General features: G+C 42.7%; 1 protein-coding gene across 4 annotated transcripts; it reads left to right on the top strand.

The window, feature by feature from the left end:
* The first annotated feature begins 371 nt into the window (after positions 1-371).
* Positions 372-21972, top strand: specc1la (sperm antigen with calponin homology and coiled-coil domains 1-like a). Of its 4 annotated transcripts, none has more exons than XM_072388532.1 (16): positions 372-531; positions 6610-6772; positions 6915-7053; positions 7137-8764; positions 9148-9355; positions 9583-9656; positions 11731-11906; positions 12132-12295; positions 12476-12594; positions 13104-13194; positions 13684-13773; positions 13873-14032; positions 15188-15290; positions 17330-17446; positions 17540-17599; positions 18780-21972. In XM_072388532.1, the coding sequence occupies exons 2-16, from the start codon at positions 6647-6649 to the stop codon at positions 18867-18869; spliced, it is 3345 nt and encodes a 1114-aa protein (XP_072244633.1). In that variant the 5' UTR covers positions 372-531; positions 6610-6646; the 3' UTR covers positions 18870-21972. The 4 variants fall into 4 exon arrangements, with proteins under 4 accessions (XP_072244633.1, XP_072244632.1, XP_072244631.1 ...); XM_072388531.1 differs by having other exon boundaries at positions 13846-14032; XM_072388530.1 differs by having other exon boundaries at positions 12425-12594.
* The last annotated feature ends 130 nt before the right edge of the window (positions 21973-22102 follow it).

Below are 22102 nucleotides of genomic sequence, written 5' to 3'. Positions count from 1 at the left end.
GGTGATTTCTCCCTGTTAAAAGTGAGGAAAGTGTTTGGTGTCTGTGTGTGTCTGTGAAGTGCCCGGATATGACTTTTTTCTATGTGTAATCCTCACTTAATGATCTTTTCTAGATTTTGCAACCCCAAACATTTACGTTCAGGTGGGATAGATCTATTTAAACCAAGAAAGGGGTTTAACACTAATCAGCGAGTACAAACGGTTATCTGCCCAAAGGTGTGTGATAAACTCTTTAAACTTTTGGGCCAAAAGTCCAACAACACTTTTGAGACAACAGTAAATAAACCAATTGCATATACAAACATCTCGGCAGCAGTAAAGTATCCCTCCTGAGGAGAGTGTGATGCTGAGGTAATGCAACCAGAGGAGGGGGCAGTGGATCATCTGGTTGCTGCCAACAGAAAGAAGCTGACATCCGAAACCGATGCTGCCCTCAGAAGTTGTGGGATTAGCAACCTCTTCGCGGCCAAAAATGGATGCTCTTTGGGCTTTTCTCAGTTTGACAAGTTGGAGGAATTAGGAGCCCCTTAGGTATGATTCTTTATTTTAACAGTTAACTGACAGAGCGTTGTCGTTTTGCCGGCTATGCTAACGTTGTTAGCATAATGATAGCATTAGCTACCTGAACCTCCGCTTAGCTTTAAGACAGCTGGGGTAAATAAATCTTTCCAAAGTCACACACTTGTACAAAATAACTCGCTCTCTTAATTTTGCCTTCGTTAAACCGAATGAGAATATTGATTTAACCAGCAGAGAAGCTCTTAGTTCAGCTGTGAAGTTAGCAGATTCGCTTTAAAGCTTCATTTGATTAATTTCAAAATAAGCCATTGGAGTCGATGTCACGTAGCTTTAAGATTCAAGATTTCAGTCTTATTATTAACTCCGTCTGTCTTTAAACTGCACTTATTGTTGACTTACTCTCGATTTGTTATAGGTTTTAAATTTATTCTGTGATACAATTCGGCAAAATTAATAACGTTAACGTTCGGCTTTTTACATAATTTACATAAAATATTTCACTCGTTATAAATATTTGCCTCTTCCAGTACCTGCAGTACTGTGTCACTCTTTCTTATTACTCAGTTTGGCTATAGGTTGGAATTGGCTCGTTCTCTCTTGATTTTTAACGTAATTTTATAGTTTCAATGGGCGTGCTTACGTGTCTCTCTTCATGCTTTTGTTTTGAAAGTGATTAGCCAAACGGGAAGTTAAATTGTTGAAATTCCCCGCGTGCCTGACTGCAAAGCTAACTAGCTTGCGTGGTTATCTCCTTAATTTTGGGCTTTTGCTTACTCACATGTCGCTAAGGATCGTCTATGGAGTGGGCCAGCTGCCTTCACGTAAAACAAACGTGTTGGTTAATTGTATATTTTAATGAAACGGTGCTTTGTGGCCAACATTTGTGGGGCTGCTGATGTAGGTGTTGTCCAGAACAATGTACATTTACCACCTACCTGAGAAGAGTCAACTGTGTTCTGCATATTTTTAGTGTCTTATACTTGCCAACCCCCCAGAAGGCCATACTACTTCAGAGCATCTGTGTGTACCTTACACACTCCTCCTCTGGCAAAGTCTCAAGTTTTCCTTGAATATATTGGAAAAGGCAATATTTCACACTCACAGCTCACGTTTTAAATGAGCTTCTAGGAGATGGGACTGAAGAGCTGCTCCTTTTTGGCTCTGCCTGACCATTAGTTTCCTATCTGGAAAGTGTTTAGCAGAAAACCCCTCTTATCTTAGAAACTTGGCTCCTCAAGTGGGATTTTCCATTATGAAGGAAATATATTCTTACAGATCCTATTGAGGGTTCTAATAATCAGTGCCAGGTCATTTTAATGAAAGGGGGCTTTGTTTGGTCATCTTTAATTTATAAATGTAATGCATTTGATACGTTGCATTCCAGTCTAAAATATTAATAGCAAGGCATATTTTTGTAAATTGAATTCAGGGTTTGACACAGCCGGCTCTGTCTGAGGCACACTGGTGCCTTCTTGTCCTTGCATAGTCACCCTTGCAGAGTCAACCCCTTTGAATTTTATTTTCTTTTCGTGGGAGACGCCACCACAGGAAGCTAATGTTATGGCAAGGACTGGCCTCCCTGTGGTAAAAGCATGAATAAGGCAGGGGTGCAGGGAAGGGGTATTAAAAGACCACGACTACCCCCGCTGCCTTCTCTACCCTAGCTGTTTATTCTTTGTCTTTTTCCCTCTGTCCCATGTTTTTGTTCAGCCGTCTGTAAAGGAGGACTGTGCTTCCTTGTCTCCTTCGTGAGCCTTGAATCAGATTCATTGCATTCAGTACTACTGGGATCAAGTACTGTAGGTTCGATTTGAATAAGTTCAAACGTCTGTCCTCTGGCTCTGTGCTCCTTGAATTACACAGTTGAAAGGTTACATTGTATTGTTGTGAACTGCACATATAAAGAATTTGGTTTGACTTGTAAATTTGACCTTTTTGGCTCTGTTATATTTAAGATTTGGGATAATTATCCTAATTCTTAAGCAGACAACTTTATTTAGGGAGAGATTTTTGCTGGTTTGAGTGATTGCGTTTGGCTGCTGTCATCAAAACTACAGCTTTACTTAAAAATCTGATCATCTAAATGCCATAAACAGTAATCTGGAGTCACCAGAAGACAGCCAAAAGTCTTGTTTGTGACTGTAATTAATCACAGATGCTCATGTAAACTGCTGTGGTGAGAGGTAAAGAGCTGCTTTTTCACTAACTGAACCCTGTGAGAGTGACGTACAGCCTGTATGGTTTAAATGTAAATGAATATGTTCTTATTGGTGTTCAAACAGACTTTTTTGTCGACAGTGTATGTGATTAGAACACACTGTTTTGCAGAGTGGGAGAGTTGAAGAAAAGGCTGCTGACTCTGCCCCATATAGTTGCTCTAATGGTCCCATGTCTATTCAGACCCTGTGAAAAGGGCTGCGCTCCAGCTAGCAGCTCTCCATTTCAGACATCTGCTTTGACACAGATTCAGCTATTCAGAAAACTGGCTAGTTGTTGAGTGCACATGTCAGTACTTAGAGAAAACGCCCTGCACAATGTGTTTCGGGATAATTGCATGCGTATAGAAATGTAATAGAAACACAAGCAGTGCATTTGATGTACAAAGACAGATGAGGCAGTGAAAAGACAAACAAGCCCAGTGATTAGTGGTGGTGTCAGTAGTGTCATAAGAAACGGGCTGTTACAGTATGAAGAAGACGGCTTAGAGCATGTGATTCTGTCAGATTGAAAGCAACCAAGTGTTTTAATAACTTATTCATACTTTGACCTCAAGATGAAATATTTAGACTCTAAAACTCATCTTGAAACAGAATTAGTTTCATTGCATTCAAAGATGTTTTAATGCAAAGATGACCAGTTTCTTCTCCTCTTTCTTGCCAGAAGAAGTTTCACTCTATCTGCAGTAGATGATCAACAGGCCAGCTTATGTTTGTCAGTGGCATCCCATAGGTGCTCTATACGATCGAGGTATGTGCTCAGGGAGAGCTTTGATGCTCTCCAGAGCAAAAATGTTCTGGTATGCTGGGATCATTATCCTGCTGAAAGAGTGGCTTCTTGTCCTTTTCAGCTGATTTCTTTTAAGCCTGTATCTGAAATTCCTCGGTACATTAAAGAGCTCAAGATCCCATCAATACGGTGAACCGACACCACTATAAGAAAAACAGTCCCGGACCTTTACGGTGCACATGACTCCTTCTCTCAGGGTGGTTGGAGTTCTTCCTCTGGCTCTCTCGACTAAAACTCGTTATCATCACCACGTCTCTCACTACCCAGCAGTTTAATGCTTTCTGATTTTGCCATTTGTACAAATGCTTTTAAAACTAACCCATTCCAAAGTCGTTGATAGTGGAAGTACGGTCAAAGAAATCATCAAATCCTTACCAGGTCTTTAAGATACCAGTTCTTTCCAGCATTGCTTCAGTTCATTGATGTTTGCAGCACTGGTTTATGCAAAGCTCTCATAAGGTCCCACCACAGCGTTTCAGTCAGGTTGAGTTCTGGACTTTGACTGGACCATTGTAACACGTTGATTCTTTTCTTTTCACACATTCTGTTGTAGATTTGCTGCTGTGTTTGGGATCATCCTGTTGATGACCCAGTTTCAGTCAAGCTTTAGCTGTCGGACAGATGGCCTCACATTTGACTCTAGAATACTTTGGTATCCAGAGGAGTTCATGGTGGACTCAATGACTGCAAGGTGCCCAGGTTCTGTGGCTGCAGAACAAGCCCAAATCATCAGCCCTCCACCTCCGTGCTTGACAGCTGGTATGAGGTGTTTGTGCTGATATGCTGTGTTTGGTTTCCTCCAAACGTGCTGCTGTGCATTGTGACCAAACATCTCCACTTTGGTCTGGTCTGTCCAAAGGACATTGTTCCAGAAGTCTTGTGGTTTGTTCAGATGTAACTTTACAAACCTAAGCTGTGCTGCCATGTTCTTTTTAGAGAGAAGAGGCTTTCTCCTGCAGCCCTTCCAAACAAGCCTTACTTGTTCAGTCTTTTTGTAATTGTACTGTCATGAACTTTCACCTTTAACATGCTAACTGAGGCCTGTAGAGTCTGAGATGTAGCTCTAGGGTTTTTGACCTTGGGGTGAACTTGCTGGGACGTCAACTCCTGCGAAGATTGACAGCTGTCTTGAATGTTTTCCACTTGTGAATAATATTTCTCTCTGTAGAATGATGGACTCCAAATAGTTTGGAAATGGCCGTATAACCCTTCGCTGATTGACGGGCAGCAGCAATTGCTTCTCTAAGATCATTGATGTCTTTCCTCCTTGGCATTGTGTTAACGCACACCTGAATGCTCCAGAGCAGCAAACTGACAACTTGAACTGAAACTCCTGCTTTTATAGAGATGCTCAGACTTACTGATGATCAGTTAATCAGATTTTTCTTTAATTGGCATCACTTCGCTGATTCTTATCCTCTTACTTCCTATGAAGGCAGTGAGGGTGGACTTGGTTCATCACAGGGTATTTCTGCATTTTGGCCCAGTTTTGTTGAACAAACAATGACACAGAGTATGACACATGTATGTTATGGCTTTTAAGATACTTTTGACAGTATTCAGTCAGTCCATTTGGACTCTTAACAGCCCCGTTTACAGGTATATGTTGCAGCTAAACACCTCCCTGCATCTGGATCACAGGTTCACTCAAAAGTGGAAGATTTGAGCAGGAGGACTAATTTAATGTAACTTCTATGTCAAGGAAACACCTTTGAATTTCATTAATAAGATATTTATTGGCACAGTTCTAGTTTATTAGCAGGTGATTTAGGATTTTGGGGGGAATATACAACAGAAATGTGACAAAAAATGTTGATTCATCTCTGTTTTGTATGTTGATGTAGCCAAGATTCAAACAGAGATTTACTGGAGATAACTGGGCATGTATCTGCTGTTTATCTGCCCTTTTTATTTCTATATCAGCTGAATATCTAAACATTTGTAGTCGTGATGAAGTCTGTTGGTCGTCCTCTGTGTTCTATTTAAAGTCTGATTTACTGATCGTGCTTTATGATATTTATGTTCATATCTAAACACTGACGCAGACGTAGACTGTCGTTGGGCTTTCTGTGTACAATAAATCCCTTCAGCTCCCTTAACCCTCTTAAGAGAACTCCAAATTAGTCCCAAATCAAATTTTTTTTTAAATGGTCACAACCATTAACAGCTTTATCACTGGCCAACTAGCTCAGTGTATTGGTAAACCACAACTCCAGCTGTCATGTGTTTGAGGGATATTTATTTGTACAGATTCTGAATTGCAGCCCAACCAAGTGTGTTGAAGAATTTGCCAGGTTTAAATTGTTATGAGGAATCTCTCTGGATTGTCAAGTTGTTTGACATAAAGCAATGATTATTGTGAGCTGGTATGAGTGCAGCTTGCACAAGCATTGCACTAACTCATCTCTTGGCAGTATCAGATGAAAAGCAGTGCTCAGTAACAACACATTTTCTGCCTCACTAAACCTGTTTTGACATTTTCAGTGTTTTACAAGCGAAGGAGTCAAGTTTACCTTATTTGGTTCTGCAGATCGTTGTTGCAAGAAAGATGCTTTCTTTCTTCATCATCTTTCTTTGTTTTGAAAACTGGACTGGAAAGCTACAACCACCCACACAGTCCTTATCAGTGCCTTCGTTGTTGCAGCTGACAGGCTCATGTAAGTTTGACTTGGGTCAACTATCAGAAACACACAAGAGCCATCTAGTGGAGGTATTTTTGGCCCAGAGAAGAGTTGAACTCGGTGTTTATCATGCAGACCCGTATCTGGGGAGGTTTTCCACAGCTGTGAAACGTGCCCCCAAACTTTGATTTTCCTCAATATGAACAAGCAGCATTTTTTCAACATGTGCTGTACGTGAAGGATTCAGGAGAAAATGCAGAAGTAGCCCTCACCTCCTAGACTTAACCTTGAATCTCCGAGGCAGAGAGGTTTTATTGCTCAACTACTTGATCTGGACTTGGTGTTTTCTGGTGCCGAGGGAATAGCCTCTGTGGAAAGAATTCGTCTTTCATGGAAAACTGGAGGCATCATTCTGCACACTGACATGCATTACCTTTCTTCTCCCTCCTTCCTTTGTCTACAGAGTGAGCTGTAAATGTGTCAGCGTCAGAGAGCTCAGTATGAAGAAGTCGGTCCGGCCAGCGGTGAGTAAGGTCAGCGGAGACCGAGGGAAGTCGGAGTCTGCGGCCGCCGCTGGCACCGGGAAGTCTGCAGCCAAAAGCATCACCACTGCCTCTCTGCCTAAGGTAAAACTCGTCCTGCGAGGGGCCGTTTAGCAGCTGAGAGGCTTAAATTTGATTTGATCTCTTTGTTTGTGTGTGTGAATAACCTGATTTTCTTTTTTTTTTTTTTTTTAATTATTTATTTATTTATTTTTTGTTCATTCAGGTGAAAAGCAATGATGATCTTTTAGCAGCTATGGCCGGAGGGAATCCAGCATCAAGTAGTACAGTCACTAAGACCAAGAAGACTGCCTCTGTTGGAACTAGTGCGAGCAGCCTTGATTCTAAGCCAAAGACAACATCAGGTATCTGAAAGCTCATTGATGCAAATCAGCCTTTAGTCTTTTGTAATTTGAATTCTTAGGAACTGGCTTTTCTGTCCTTATAGGTAGTTTATCAAAGCGGGCAACATCAACGACTTCCAAGGAGCCGAGTACAAGAGATCGTCTTCGAACTTCCAGGACGGCAGCTGCTAAAAAGCAGCTGGTATCAGGGACAGCGGCGGGGGATGTGGCCTCAGGAAAGCGCTCTCGAAACCAGATCCCAACAGAGTCAGAAGGCCGTATGAGCAAGTCTAAATCAGATGGCCAGATCAGTGATAAAGTGGCTCTAGAAGCCAAAGTAAAGGACTTATTAGGTTTGGCTAAGAGCAAAGATGTGGAGATCCTCCACCTCCGCAGTGAGCTGAGGGACATGAGGGCCCAGCTTGGCCTGGGGGGCGAAGAAGAGTCACTACAGGAAGAAGCTGGGGAGGAGGAGAAGCCCCAGGTTTCAGCCATCACAGCAGCTGATGTGGAGTCCACTCTTATTCTTTTACAAGAGCAGAACCAGGCCATCAGAGTAGAGCTCAACCTGCTCAAGAGCGAGAACCGCATGTTAAAAGACCGGCTCAACGCTCTGGGCTTCTCCCTTGAGCAGAGACTGGATGGTTCTGACAAGCTGTTCAACTACCCGTCCCTGAGTCCAGACCTGGCGACCAGCAGTGCACACAGTGATGGCGGCTGCACAGGTACGCTGACCTCATCGGTGGAAGGCTCTGCCCCAGGCTCATTAGAAGATCTGCTCACAGGACACCAGCATGGAGGCTCAGTGGACAACCTCGACAGTGAATCCAGTGAGGTCTACCAGGCAGTCACCTCCAGTGATGACGCTCTGGATGCCCCTTCTGGAGCTTCCTCATCTTCTGAGTCTGAGTGTGCTCCGAGCACGGAGCGCTCGAGGAGGGGGAGCAGTGGGAATGCCAGCGAGGTGTCAGTTGCTTGTCTGACCGAACGCATCCATCAGATGGAGGAGAACCAGCACAGCACTGCGGAGGAGCTTCAGGCCACGCTACAAGAGCTGGCTGACCTGCAGCAAATCACCCAGGAGCTGAATGGGGAGAACGAGCGGCTCGGCGAGGAGAAGGTCATCCTCATGGACTCCTTGTGCCAACAAAGTGACAAGCTGGAGTTGTATGGTCGACAGATCGAATACCTGCGCTCGCTGCTGGATGAGCATCACATAGCCTACGTGCTAGAGGAAGACATAAAGAGTGGTCGCTACATGGAGCTGGAGCAGCGCTACGCAGACTTGGCTGATAACGCCCGCTTTGAGCGAGAGCAGCTGCTGGGAGTTCAACAGCACCTATCCAACACTCTGAAGATGGCTGAACAGGACAATGCTGAGGCCCAGGAGATGATCGGAGCTCTAAAGGAGAGGAACCACCAGATGGAGCGCATCGTGGAGTCAGAGAGGCAGGATCGAGCGTCCATGGCTGCCACGTTGGAGGAGTACAAGGCCGCGGTGAGCAGCGACCAGGCAGAGCTGAGCCGCTGCAGAGCCCAGCTGGACCAAGAGCGGCAGAGGGTGGCAGAGCTGTACTCTCTTCACACCGCAGGGGACAAAAATGACATCTGCCAGCTTCTGGAGGGGGTACGGCTGGCGAAGGAGGAGGCTGAAGCCAAGGCTGCAAAGGTACAGGAGCAGCTCGAACAAGCGCACAGTGAACTCAACCGGCTGCAGGAGGCTTTCAGCAAGGTTAGTGAACGCTTGAAGCCTCAAAGACAACTTCAGAGTCAAATTAAAGACTGTGTGTGGGACATCAATTTCCTCAAGTAATGAGAAGCTAAAATGAGAGGTTTGACCCTAATTAAGTCTTTAAGTTTCTGGGTCACTAAAAAGACTGCGTCACACATGAAGTATCTCAGTTTTCCAATGTCTAAAGGATGTTAAGGGTTCTTTATTTAGACCCCACAAATATATAAGTAGACATAAGAGCGCAGAAGTCAAGCTTAGTTACACAATGACTTATAATAAAGAAAAATAAAGACCCTTCACAAGCTTTGGTCCCTGTTGGTCACCTATGCATCGTTATAGCTTTTTGATACTTCATGGAGGATTCTTTTCACCCCGTGTTGCAGCTGGACAGGGAGTACAGAGACTTCCAGGAGCAGGTTCAGCAGCAGATGGCTGAGCAGAAGCGTACTCTGGAGAAGCAGCGCGTGGAGCTTCAAGAGAAAGAGACGGAGATCGCCGACATGAAGGAGACCATCTTTGAGTTGGAAGATGAAGTGGAGCAGCACCGAGCTCTCAAACTCCACGACAACCTTATTATCTCAGACCTCGAGAGTAAGTGAGCTGGAAACACGACGTGTAACGCGAGTGCAAAGTTGTGGTAATCTCCAAATGTTAAGTAATAGATTTACGCATGTCTCCTCCAGCAGTCAGTCCTCATTCAGAGATCATTGTGAGAAACCAAAACTGATGTCTTTTGAGAAAGCTTGTGGTATTGTTTCTGCCTCTTCTGTTGCCGTTTGGATATAATGCCACTAACATGCATTTCTTTCCTATTTCAGACTCAGTGAAAAAGCTGCAGGACCAGAAGCATGACATGGAAAGAGAGATTAAGATTCTTAACCGCAGACTGAGGGTAAGTTGCAGCTCAAAGTAAAGGCATTATAGCATGTTAAGAAAAATCCCTGAAGCCTCATTGTCAACTTCAGCAAGCAGTGAGAGGTGAGGTGAGCGTGTAATTACAAAATAAATTGAGCTACGTGTGGCTCAAAAGCAACCAGGCTATGCAGAACCCACAAACTGGGGTAAGGCTCGCTCTAATTGTTAGAGGTTGGGAGAGTAATCAGATTTTAGATGCATCTGGGATGTGGATGTCTCTTTGTATTGATTTAAGCTCATTTTAAAACAATGGGCAGATATGTCTGGCCTGTGATGATTGAATATTCAGAGGTTTTGGTTTTAAGATTTCTACTTGTATGTGTATGTGTGCGTATTGTTCGCTGACCTGAACTGCTGCCTATCTTGGTCAGGCCCCTCTTGGAAAATGAGATTTTTAATGTCCAGAGTTTTTATTCCTGGTTAAATAAAGGTTTGAATGAATGAGTGAGATTCTGAATTGAACCACAAAAGTCAAAAGTGGATTTTCTGTTGATGTTGGCATAATGCAAAAGGAGGAAAACCAGACTGCAGTCACTGCTAACCAGAACACTTTCGAGCAAGCGACATTAAAGCTTAATCCCAACTCGAAAAGTAACATAGTTTATTGAGCCTTAGAGCCTGAGCCTTTTGCTCCCAGCTCGAATATATTTTATCGACACAGTGATTCACCCTCTGGAGCCGTGGAATTATTGAGGAGAGCATGTAGTACTAATACTTTAGATTTTGCACGGTAACAAGAAGGGACTCGTTCCAGCCCTCAACTCATGACATATGCGTGCCACACTGTCACTTTATCACAGATGAGTGGCTGATAGCTTGTCACCAGCTCCAAACAGGACGTGGAGGACGATGGTTAGAGTGATTCAGAATGTCCTGATTTCATAATCTAGTTCTTTTTCTGTGCTGGTAAATGTAAAATATAGAATATATTAGAAGTAAAGTACCACAGTGTGGTGTGTGGGGGGTTGATAGTTGTTTTATAATCTCACAGCTATATTTTTTTCTAACTCCTTCTAAAAGTCAGGTATCATAAAATCCCTTTTCTTTTGCATGTTGAGTGAGAAAGAAACTATTCAGTAAACTGCGATATTTCAGGACAGTTCTTGTTATATTTTCCATCACTGGAGTTAAAACCAGTGTTATGAATTCCTTGCAGATCCTCTTTTAGTGTTGTATCCAAAAATCTGCAGTTCCTTTCAGCTGTCTGGGGTTTTCGTCACACTGTCCTACTGAAAACATTTAGAGCTGAAGACAAAGTTCCACTGGCTGTTTGGCAGCTGAAGGGATGGATGTTTCCCTGCACAGCTTTTAGAGACCAAAACATGGTCATTAGGGACCAAGCACGCAATGAGAACACAAGCAAAGATGTTCAAAAATGGGGTTTTATTTACCCCAAAGTGCAAGATTACTACAAAAATACAAACTTCTGACCTTGCTCCAAGATTTAAAAGCCCTCAGTCGTTTGCCTTTTGCCCCACCAGGAAGGAAAAACACCCCACCACAGTAACTTCAGACAAAGAAACAAAAATCAATATCAGAACAAATGCACTTGTAATCCTTCAGTGTTGCTATGTTTGCACTCCATACCAACATCATAAGGTTGAAATAAACAACTAAATGTGTGGCTGGAGCAATCACAAATGGTAAAAAGGAGCGAGAATATTTCATTTATATTCATCAGGTGAACACAAATCCCACTTTACAGGACAAAGTGGTGTTATTTGTAATCCACGATCATTACATAATGTGATTTTATTGCCTCCAAAAGCTAAGAAGACTGGACCTTTATGGAAATCACGTATCAAGAATGCTGGACAGATCTCATTTTAAATGACGCAAAAGCAATTTTGCTGAACTACATGAAAAATGGGGGGGGGGGGGGAGAGATCTACCGGTGGATTACCAATTAGGCCTTATAGGTAAGCTACCAGCTGTGGTCGGTGTATTGTAAAATGATTTGTCGAATCACAAGAATCTTAGATCTCCATTGGTATATTGCCGTCCTAATTGTGGTGCAAAATAATCAGCTCCTCGCTGTTGTCTTTGTGCAGGAGGAGTCAATGGAGTGGCGTCAGTTCCAGGCTGATCTGCAGACAGCTGTTGTTATCGCTAATGACATCAAGTCGGAAGCGCAGGAAGAGATAGGAGACCTGCGGCGCCGGCTGCAGGAAGCCCAGGAGAAGAACGAGAAGCTAAGCAAAGAGCTGGACGAGGTCAAGAGCCGCAAGTAAGGCCCACAGACGGACGTCTGGAAGAGCTCCAGCAGTCAAACACATCCTCGGCCTTAAAACAAAACGAGGGAACGGTTTATTTGTTTATCTGGCTGCAATTCTAGATGTTCGTGATAATTTGGCTTTTGAGAATCTCATAGTCATGGTTTTTTTTTTAGGTCAGTTGCATAAAAGTTGACTACGCTGGAGTTCATACTGAGTAGAGTGTACATATTTTCCAGGCAGGACGAGGAAAGAGGCCGAGTGTACAACTACATGAATGCAGTGGAGAGAGACCTGGCGGCTCTTAGACAGGGCATGGGTCTCAGCAGGCGATCCTCCACCTCCTCAGAGCCCTCACCCACAGTGAAAACACTCATCAAGAGCTTTGATAGTGCCTCACAAGGTAGCCCATGATCATAAGATGCCCCCACTTTCTTTATTTTATAAATTGTCTTTTCAATTACAATGCATAATTGTTTTGTTATTTATTGTCCCTTGGTGTAAATATAATTGAAACCTGTTCTTTTGGCAGATTTGTTTCTTTTTACTTTCAGAAATTGTCACATTCTCCTTGTTGATGTAGGTCCACCTTCCAATGGTGCCTCTGTGGCTCCAACGGCCTCAGCTTCCCCATTACCCCGAACCCCCCTCAGCCCGAGTCCCATGAAGACGCCCCCAGCAGCTGCTGTTTCACCCATACAGGTGCAGGAAAAAGGGCTTTGTACGGTTTGTCAGGGTTTAGATTCCATTCTGCTTAATTTGCAGTTTGAATGACACAACTTACACTTCTTACTTCTTTTATATACCAAAACATTCACAAAGGCAGCACAGCAGTTTTTAAAAAGATACAAATATACTTTCCTAGATTTTTTTCATTTGGTTATGTACATATTTGTTAAAAGCTGTCAGCCTTCTGTCTGCAATTTGTAAAATAGTCTTTGGCTTCACTTCAAAAAAGCGAAATGTGATAGTGACAAATGCTATATATTTTTTAACTGAGAGCCTAATCTGTAAATCTAAAACCGCTTTAAGTCTTTATGCATTTTATTTTATTCTCCAGTAGCATTTGCACTGCCACAGTCAAGTCCAGCCTCTTAGATGTGCCAAAAAGAAAATAAATCCCCCCTGTCTGCCTTGTAAAACAGTAGCTGTCTTTGATTATAATTAAACTATATTGTTAAAGTACTTTTTTGCTTTTGCTTTTGATTCAGAGACACTCCATATCTGGATCTATGTCAGCAGCCAAGCCTCTCTCATCCTTGACTGATAAGAGGCCAAACTACACAGATATTACCATGCCAGGTAAATACACTCCATATCCCGTATAAGTAGTCATTTTTATGTGAAACTGGTAGAAATGTAGGTGTCCTGTTCGATGTGGGTCACACACAGAACGTAAACATGTCCAGGTTTGGACCGTTCCCTCTCTCATGACATAAAGGGTCTTTTTTCCCAGCTGCCGGAGTTGGGATGTAGCATGTTTCCTGTATGTTTAGTGGATGATAAGAGGGAGATAATGAGGGCTCAGTTCCCTCCGTTGATTCTCAGTAATGAGTTCAAGTGCATCATGCGAACGTGCAATCTTGGCCATATTCTCCAATGTTCCGTTTACTTTTCTGTGACTTATTGTTTTCTCAGTGAGTGAATTGGCCTTGTGCAACGGTATTCCCAGAGCTTAGAGGAACTGGAATGTGGCTGTCTAATGACCCCTGTTACATTTAATTCCAGAGGAAGTCAGTCATAGAATCACTCTTACAGTAATGTGATGTAAATATTGTGACGTATCCACAGGCGAGCACCTTCTCAGGGGAGCCTCGGCGAGCCGACCAACGCCTGTCCTCCAGAGGGTCTCCAACATGGACACCTCTAAGGCAATTTCAGGTTAGAAATGCTAGTTATGTTTCAAAACGAGCATACATTTGTTATCCAGCAGTTTGTTTCAAAAATATTAAGGCTGTTATGGCCCCCTGTCATCAGCAGTGTCACGCAGGAGCAGTGAGGAGATCAAGAGGGACATGTCGGCTTCAGATGGGGCCTCCTCATCCTCCCTGATGGCGATGAGTGCAGCCTCCTCACCACACTCTCTGTCCTCCTCCTCCCCCACTGCCTCCATCACCCCCACAACACGTAGTCGCCTCAGGTACTGCATGTCCATGCATTTATTCACCTCTTTGTGATGCTAATTGCTGCTTCGTAAGGACACCTTATCCTGGTTTTAATCTGTCTGTCTTCTGTATAACATCGCCTTCTCATTCTGCAGAAGTTTTTAATCTAATTGGAAAAACATGCAGCCTGAGTCACTGCAGCTTTTCCTGGCTGACTAAAAACATTAAATGACCTCATTACTGTCTTTGTGACATACACCGTCTGGCCAAAAAGCAAGTCAACACCTTTATCTAACTAAGCAGATAAGTCGGAGCCTTTCATTGGAACAGTGCTGCTGGGATTAAGTTATTTAACCCTTATTTATGTAACGAGGAGCTTCTGATTCCTTAAACAACCCTGCTGGAGGACACATCCTGTGGTTGGGAAACTACCATGTTACTCGTTTTGTAACATGGTAGTTTAGAAGGGTCAAATTATTGGTCCACATCAAACAAACAAATAACAACAAAATTGTAATAAAACTACCGTCCAGTCTATGATTAAAACCCTCAAAGGATTATGGTAAACTGTCATCGAAAGAAAACACTTAAATGACTTAAGCAATGTTTATTAGTGAAAGTAAGAGCATTTTCACACATACTGTGTGATAAGAACTCAAGATATTGGGACTAACAGCTGTGTAGCCATAAGAAAAGCACTCATCGATAAGGCTAAGGAGCATAAACATCGCACTCTGGAGAAATGGAAAAAGGGCTTGTCATCTGATGGGTCCAGGTTTACCTTGTTAAAGAGTGATGGGATGCATCAGGGTAAGAAGAGCTGCACCTGTCATGAATAGTACCTACCATTTAAGCCTGTGAGGGCAGTATTATGAACTGGGGTGTTGCTTTAGGTCATTCCAAGATGACAGTGCCAGGATTCACTGAAACTGTGAAAGAGTGATTCATGAGACATCAGGCCAATCTTGAGGATGTGCTTGAGAGGACTTCACCCATTGGTCTGACTCTCCCATCATCAGTGGAGGATTTTGGTGTGAAATGAATGCAACTCTGGGCTGAAAGAAATGCTGTGACACTGGATAAGCTCTTCCCAACAATATATTAGAACATGTGACTGTTTATTTGTTGTAAATCTTTTACTCTTTTAAAAGATGCTTGCATACACGTCTGTTCTGTGTTTTCTGTAACAGAGAGGAGAGAAAGGATCCTCTGTCAGCGCTGGCCAGGGAGTATGGAGGCTCCAAAAGAAATGCTTTGCTGAAATGGTGCCAAAAGAAGACGGAGGGCTATCAGGTGCGCTTGATCAGAAGTGTCACTGTGAAGCGTTTCATTTGGCTTGAGCAGAAAATGATAATTAAAGACAAACTCCACAGATTTTCAGATGGAAAGTTGACAAAAAGATGTGCAAAATAGACTTTGAACATGGCAAAATATCTGTATGTTTAGCCAGTAAATTATTGCCATCTATCTCTGCTTGAATTTGGCACTGTGTTGTGACAAGGAAGGTTGATTATCTTGTTCTGCTGCAGAAAATCTAAGGAAGTAGCCACTGCACAAAGCTGCTAAGTTAACAATGGTAAAGGAAGGCTTTTAGAAGGCATTCATTTGGTTGATAATCCCCACTTTTTACCAGAAGGCATAAAACAGCCTTTGTAGAGCGACAGCACAGTCTGCAGCTTTCATTAGTATTACTATTACTATTAAATATTTGCTATGGGTTTGAAATCTATGATTGCGTTGGCTACTTAATGTTCAAATCCAAATCCAAAGGTCGATATCATTGGACTCCGATTAAGATGCCTCTGGATGCAAGAGGATCAACTAACACCCACAGCTCAATAGAAACCTGCCAGAGCAAATAATGACACCAGTTTTCAGAGTTATCTGATTCCCAGACTGAGAAACTCAGCTGCGATATGACAAAAGATGAGTTAATAATAAGAAAACAGGTTAAACTGACTGTAGCTATTTTTGTCATTAGTCAGGGCTGGCTGTGAATAACTGGCTGTGAATAACTGGAAACTTCAGATCCTAAATTGATTGATCCTATTCAGATAAAACCCCTCTGGGCTCTGATTTAGTGAAGTGTGGTTACTGTTGTTAATAAGTGGCAGTTTCAGAGTTGGACAGGTTTTGGTTTTGTATTTTACAGAAATAAAACAACAGAAAAATGGATCATCTAGTTTTAATGGTGCAGTCAGTGTTCCTTTACTTCCGTGTTGATGTAAAAACCCACCCACTATCATGTGTTTTGTGGTTCCAGTCAAACGGTATTAATGAAAACAACCAGCAGTCGGTTTGAATTGGCTGTACCACAAAACAGCTCTGCTGTTGTTCAGGAGGACCGAACAGTCCGAGCTAAAATGAGAAGCATTAAAAGTGGGTTACAGGCGGCGCCGTTTCCTTATGCACTGACATGTTATATGAGCCACATAAGGGAAGGGTTTACTCAACCACCAGCAGTGAAAGCTGCGACACAGACAAAGGTCAAATATTCAATGCAAATAAGTTAGATTGGCTTTTGCTCGACACATCCAACCACAAGTGGTTCTAAACATCCTGAGAAGTCTGGTGTGATGTTGTGGTTACAGATGCATGACGGATTTGTGACTCATCTCTCTCCGTAGGTTGTACGTGTTGACAGCACTGCCTCCTCCCCTCATTTTTTTCTGAATGGCTGTGTAAACATGCAGAGACAGTACACGTCTACGAATTGACATAAAAATGATTTAAATAACAATAAAGAGTAGCATCAGGAGTCATTTTCCATGCTGAAGGTTTTGGTTACTATGGCATGTTAAGTCCTCTCCGGGAAGTGTGCAACATTTAGCACATCCTGTGAGTACCTATCTGACAACAACACTAAGCTCTCTGTAAATCATTGCGTACGAGGAAGATCAGGGTTCTGATATTGAGGAGATGATTGAGCATCTAGTTAAACAGAACTTCAGCGGTTGTTTGCAGGAGGCCGTAACTCTTTCATTTTTAAGGTCAGACGATGGTTGATGGTGGAAAAGTTGATAGATGTGATATAGATGAGTAATGTTGATACTTGACATAACATCCCAGCACTTTATCAGAATGAGTTGCTGCTCTCTGTGGGCAAATCATTTTAAACATTCCCAGGACAGCAGAATTTATCGTGACCATAATATTGTTTGAAGCAATGTAGAAAGCTGCACAGTGGCTGGTAGTGCTATCCATCTACAGGATAAAATGTTGGATTCTCTTATTTCGGACTCAGAAGTTGGTTTCTGATCGATTTTGCTCTGATTGTAAATGTTCTGTGAAGTTAAATCAAAGTAGAAATGGATCCTCGCTGTGTCTTTCAGAACATTGATATCACCAACTTCAGCAGCAGCTGGAACGATGGGCTGGCCTTCTGTGCTGTGCTCCACACCTACCTGCCTGCACACATCCCTTACCAGGAGCTCACCAGCCAAGACAAGGCAAGGAGACTTCAGAGCGAAAGCCACCAACATTTACACATCATATTCCATGTGTCTTAAAGTCTTGTTAAAACTCTTGCTTTTTATCCTCAGAGGAGAAACTTCAGCTTAGCTTTCCAGGCTGCTGAGAGCGTCGGCATCAAATGCACTTTGGTGAGCTTTATAGTCAAACTATTACCCAAAATCTCTTTAAATAGCTTTTTCCATTATTTTCACTTAAACTCACTCAAAATGCAGGTCAATTTCAGCAAATTGTACTGCTGAGGCTAATCATTACCAAGAGATGAACTGGGGTTTGTTTTGTAGTTATAGTGAGGCTTTTATAGTTCTGTTTTCAACCTCATAAACTTCAGTTATCTGCCTGTGTTTCCCCTCATTACAAACCCAAGCTGTGCGGCTGGATTTTGTTTAGACCCTCAGAGCTGCTTTTAAATTCTAGTGAACCTGTGCTCTAAAGAAGCGTCTGTTAAAAACACTGATAATACTGTCAGCTGTTGCAGTGGTTCAGCTGTATTACTCCAAGCTGATTGAAGTAGGAGCTGTAACAGCATTGTGTGGAGCGTACTGTGGCTATGCTGTGAAGCGGTGGCAAATGAGGAGCCGGGTAGTCGTTTATACTCGCCGCTCTCGCCCCGCGCAAAGGCTGGGTTTGAAAAACAGAAAGAGCATGACTCATCTAAATCATTTTGAATGTTACAAACACATAAAACACAGCTTTAAAGTGGAGAAGAGTGTTTTTGTTCTTCTTCTATGACTTCCTCTGAAGCGCTTCTTGTGGTATCTTAACAGTGGAGGAAATAAGTAGAATCACCTTTTAGAGTTGGTTCACATTTGGTTCTAACATAGCTCCTGTTTATTGTCTGGGTATCCTGGTTGTTAGTAGTTAACTTAACAGTTTAAATGGAGGACAGAAGCGTCCTGGACCGCTCCCTCGGTGCGTTCACACCTGTTTTTAGTGATGTCCACCACTCGTGGTTGGATCATCTGGGACACGTTAGCAAATAGGACCCCGGTGCTAACATGTCTCAATTAGTTTTAGAAGCAGTTTAGAAATGAGGGGAAATCAGTCTGAACACAACAAAATCTTTCAGCACACCTGCTTCACTCGTAGGAAGCAGCTGTGCTGTATCTGACTGAGAGAAAGACTTGGAGCTGTTTAAGCTGGCAGTATGGAGCAAGGTTTATCTATTTTCAGCCACAAGTTCGTTTTGTTTTGTCAGCTCGTGGAAAATTTCAGTTGCTTGTGATTTCTTTGTCTAAACCAAAATCAAATGATTTTTACTTGCATTTTAGTTTAAAAAAATAAATGTTTTGTCTCTTTCTTTGACTGCAGGACATCAATGAGATGGTGCACATGGAGAGGCCAGACTGGCAAAGTGTCATGACATACGTCACAGCCATCTACAAATACTTTGAAACCTGACTTCACCGCCTCGCCAACCCTGCACCTGCAGCACAATCAGAGTCACGTCGACTTTCCCGAGCTCTCAGCGACCTTTCAGCCCCCCAGTCAACTGTTATACCTCACGCACCCCGTCCCCCACCTCACAGCAACACCCAGTCACACCGCACCTCTGCCCCCACTATTATACACCGTCAGCAGTAGAGCTGAACCTCACTGGACACGTGCACAACTGGGGCTTCTTTGTTTGTTTTTACTAGTATGCAAGGAGAAATGTCTGGTGGAAGCCAGGTTAACCAAGTATGAGGTGATCTGAAGTGAAATCCTGCGGATCATCACGTCCGAAGGAGCAGCATGAGGAAGAAACCAAGTCTCAGTGCCTTCTCTCTGACACATTTCACCCACTTTGTTGCAGTCTATTGAAGGGGAATTCACTCACATCTGATTTAAATCACATTACTTGACAGGAGAAGGTTTCTTAAATCACCATTTTTTTTCTTTGACTGTGAATATTACACAATAACTACACAATAGCAAGTCAGAGTTGGAAGTTCCCCGATTCCCTTTCCATAGACTTCAGACAAGTCTTCCAGATGTTACGGTATGATCCAGATGCCTCTCTTTTAACTGATAAAGTGCCTGTGTGGGTTTTGATACAGGAGACCAGGAAATGAGCTCAGTCCCCACAATTTGTGAAGCTGAAGAGTCGACGAGTTGCCAAATACGTGTCAGAAACTTTTGGTTGTTGTATTTCTGGCTTTTTGATCCCTGTAATAAGCACAAGGCATGCTAGGTTCTGCGACTCTTCCACATCTTTTGTTAAGCAGCACTAACACACTCTTTATAATAGATTTTCACTAACAGATCTGTGAAGGTGGACTAATATTCATTTGATGTGTATAAAGCTCTGAATGCTTTAGTTAACAAACGTATAATGTGAGTGTTTGCATTTTGTAGGCCTGTATTTGCCGTCTTGCACTTAGATTCCTTTCATCTGGCACACAGAGCGCACAGCATCTTTTCATCAGAACCAAAATATGAGCAGAATGCAGTCTTAAGCTAAATGTGTTTTGACTTCCGAGATAAAAATCTGTTTGGATCAAAGAGGCTGGCGGTGTGATCAGAAACAAAAGTGTCTCGTCCACTTGAGAATCCAGCACAGAGTCGCTCATACTGCAGACACACTTTGTAAAGGAGTAGTTCAGATTTTTAGGGAACACATTTATTCTTTCTTGTCTTGTTTTTATGCTGAATGTAAGGCAAGAGCCAGGCATGGCTTAGCTTAGCAGAAATGCTGGAAACAGTAAAATCAACCCTGATTCTGTCCCATGGTAACACGAGTCTGCGCACACACTCCCTTAATGTTTTTGAGTAATCAACAACGTAAGGTTTTATGGGCGACTGTTTTTCTTGGCCAAAAGCAGCGACTTCTTGGATTCCTTTGCAGTTTTGCGCAGATTAAACATTATTGTGTGAATTTTAGAGGTCCAAATGGATCTATTTTTACCTTTGGGGAGAGCCAAACAAGTCGTCTCTTGGTTTAATGCGAGGTTAAGTTATCACCTGCAGGCTTTTGCTTCTTACGTAGCATATAAACCTAAATACAGTGTTGTTTTTTTCTCTTACTACTCTTAACATCTGCAACTGTCGCATATATTTTGCATGTAAGCGACAAAGACTAGTAGATTATTCTCTCTACCACTGGCTTCTCGTGTTGATGTCCTTGCTGGTCTTGACGGGATGTTTCGTTCCCTTTTTTTTAGAAACACTGTGTCGCACAAAACGCCTCTTAATTAGTCTAAAATTAGCCTGCAACATCACTGTTATGCTGTCCGACTGCTGTGTGTTAAGTGTGCCTCAACATACCAAGTCTCTGTATTTATTTGCATAGTTCCAATGAGGTCAGCGCTTCATTTGCGTGTCTTAAGTGTCTATGAATTTATTGCACACACAGTATGTAGCTGCACTGAGATAAGCTTTTCGTATACCACACTAATTTCTTGCCTTAAGAGTTCAGCCGAGGCCTCTGCTACTGAAAATGTGACCCATTTGAACACCAGGCCAAACACTATGTTGCGGGGACAGCTTCTTTCTTGTTTGTGCCTCTCGAGAAGAGAAACACTAGAAGTGAGTGATGGTGTGGAACATTGTTGGAAGCCGAGGTTAATCTCCCTGATGTGTCTGGTGGAGGTGACTACACACTGTTCTGATTCAGCTCTGATTGAGCTGCCAGCTGGTATCAATGGAAAATGTACGGGAAACCGTATTTTTGTGTGCTCTGCCAGGCCACATCACCACAGTGTGTTCAGCTGCGTTAGGCACTCAGCCTTTTTAAAGTTGGCACCAAGAGTCCACAACAATAACTGTTTCTGTTTTGTGTTATTTAATGGCGTTTGAAAGAATTGGCTCCTTATTGATGGGGGCTCAGTGATGATCAGCCGGCAGTTTTATTGTGCCGTCTTCAGTTCCGTCACTGGCCCATGTGTTTTATTGCTCCCGACAGGAACCTCTGAGAGATTTGAAGCCTTGCGATCCTTGAAGCGGAATGTGTTTTGATCACGCTTTAGTGATCCTGGAGACTTTTTACGAGGTCTAGCATGTGCAGATGTGGAGTGATTGATGAACACTGAGACCTGGCGGAAGCTCGGAAGCACATTCCACCTCCACACGCTGCCGCCATGATGGACATGTTACACAGTTTGGGGACCTTACATGATGCCCTTAAAGCAAATGTGAACAACACGTTCAGTCCTTTTCTGAGTCCTCTTCATCGTGTTTGATTTACTTTTCTCTGTTTACTTGAAAATATCTGAATCTGTTTACTTTGTTTCAATGTTGCCTTGTTTTCTGAAAGCCACATTTTTCAGTCTGATGCAGATTATTATTATTTTTTTTTCTTGTGAGAAAATCACCCGTTACACAACATGCAACGCTGAAGAGGTCCATTTTGCCAAGTAAAAGCCGAATGAATATGATTGCATTTGTGTGTGAATGGCACTAAGCTACAGTATTAAGGGCACACTATGATGATAATCATTTTTAAGAAAATGCTGTCTGGTGGTTTTCTGTTGCTTTTTATTTTTTCTGGCAGTAACTGTAGATATAAAAAACCATTCAACAGCCATTTTTGTTGTTGTTATCCTTGTCTCATGATGTCAGTTCTACTCAATCAGAGCATCACAATTAGCCAGTAGTAACGCATGGCTGTGGCCTGGTTCTGGTTGTGAGTGGATATCAGATCAAGTAGAATCCGT

Source organism: Leuresthes tenuis, unplaced genomic scaffold (genome assembly GCF_036924035.1).
Source record: "Leuresthes tenuis unplaced genomic scaffold, fLeuTen1.0.hap1 SCAF_6, whole genome shotgun sequence".
In the NCBI taxonomy this organism is placed as follows: domain Eukaryota; kingdom Metazoa; phylum Chordata; class Actinopteri; order Atheriniformes; family Atherinopsidae; genus Leuresthes; species Leuresthes tenuis.
Note: the sequence above shows the minus strand (reverse complement) of the source record. Positions and strands in the feature narration are given on the sequence as shown.

Bases quoted from the DNA above. Each gene is read 5' to 3' on its own strand.
- specc1la (XM_072388529.1), top strand. From the start codon at position 6,647: ATGAAGAAGTCGGTCCGGCCAGCGGTGAGTAAGGTCAGCGGAGACCGA. The intron at 11,907-12,131 runs GTAAGGCCCACA...CATATTTTCCAG, and splicing joins GACGAGGTCAAGAGCCGCAA to GCAGGACGAGGAAAGAGGCC. The intron at 17,600-18,779 runs GTGAGCTTTATA...CTTTGACTGCAG, and splicing joins TCGGCATCAAATGCACTTTG to GACATCAATGAGATGGTGCA.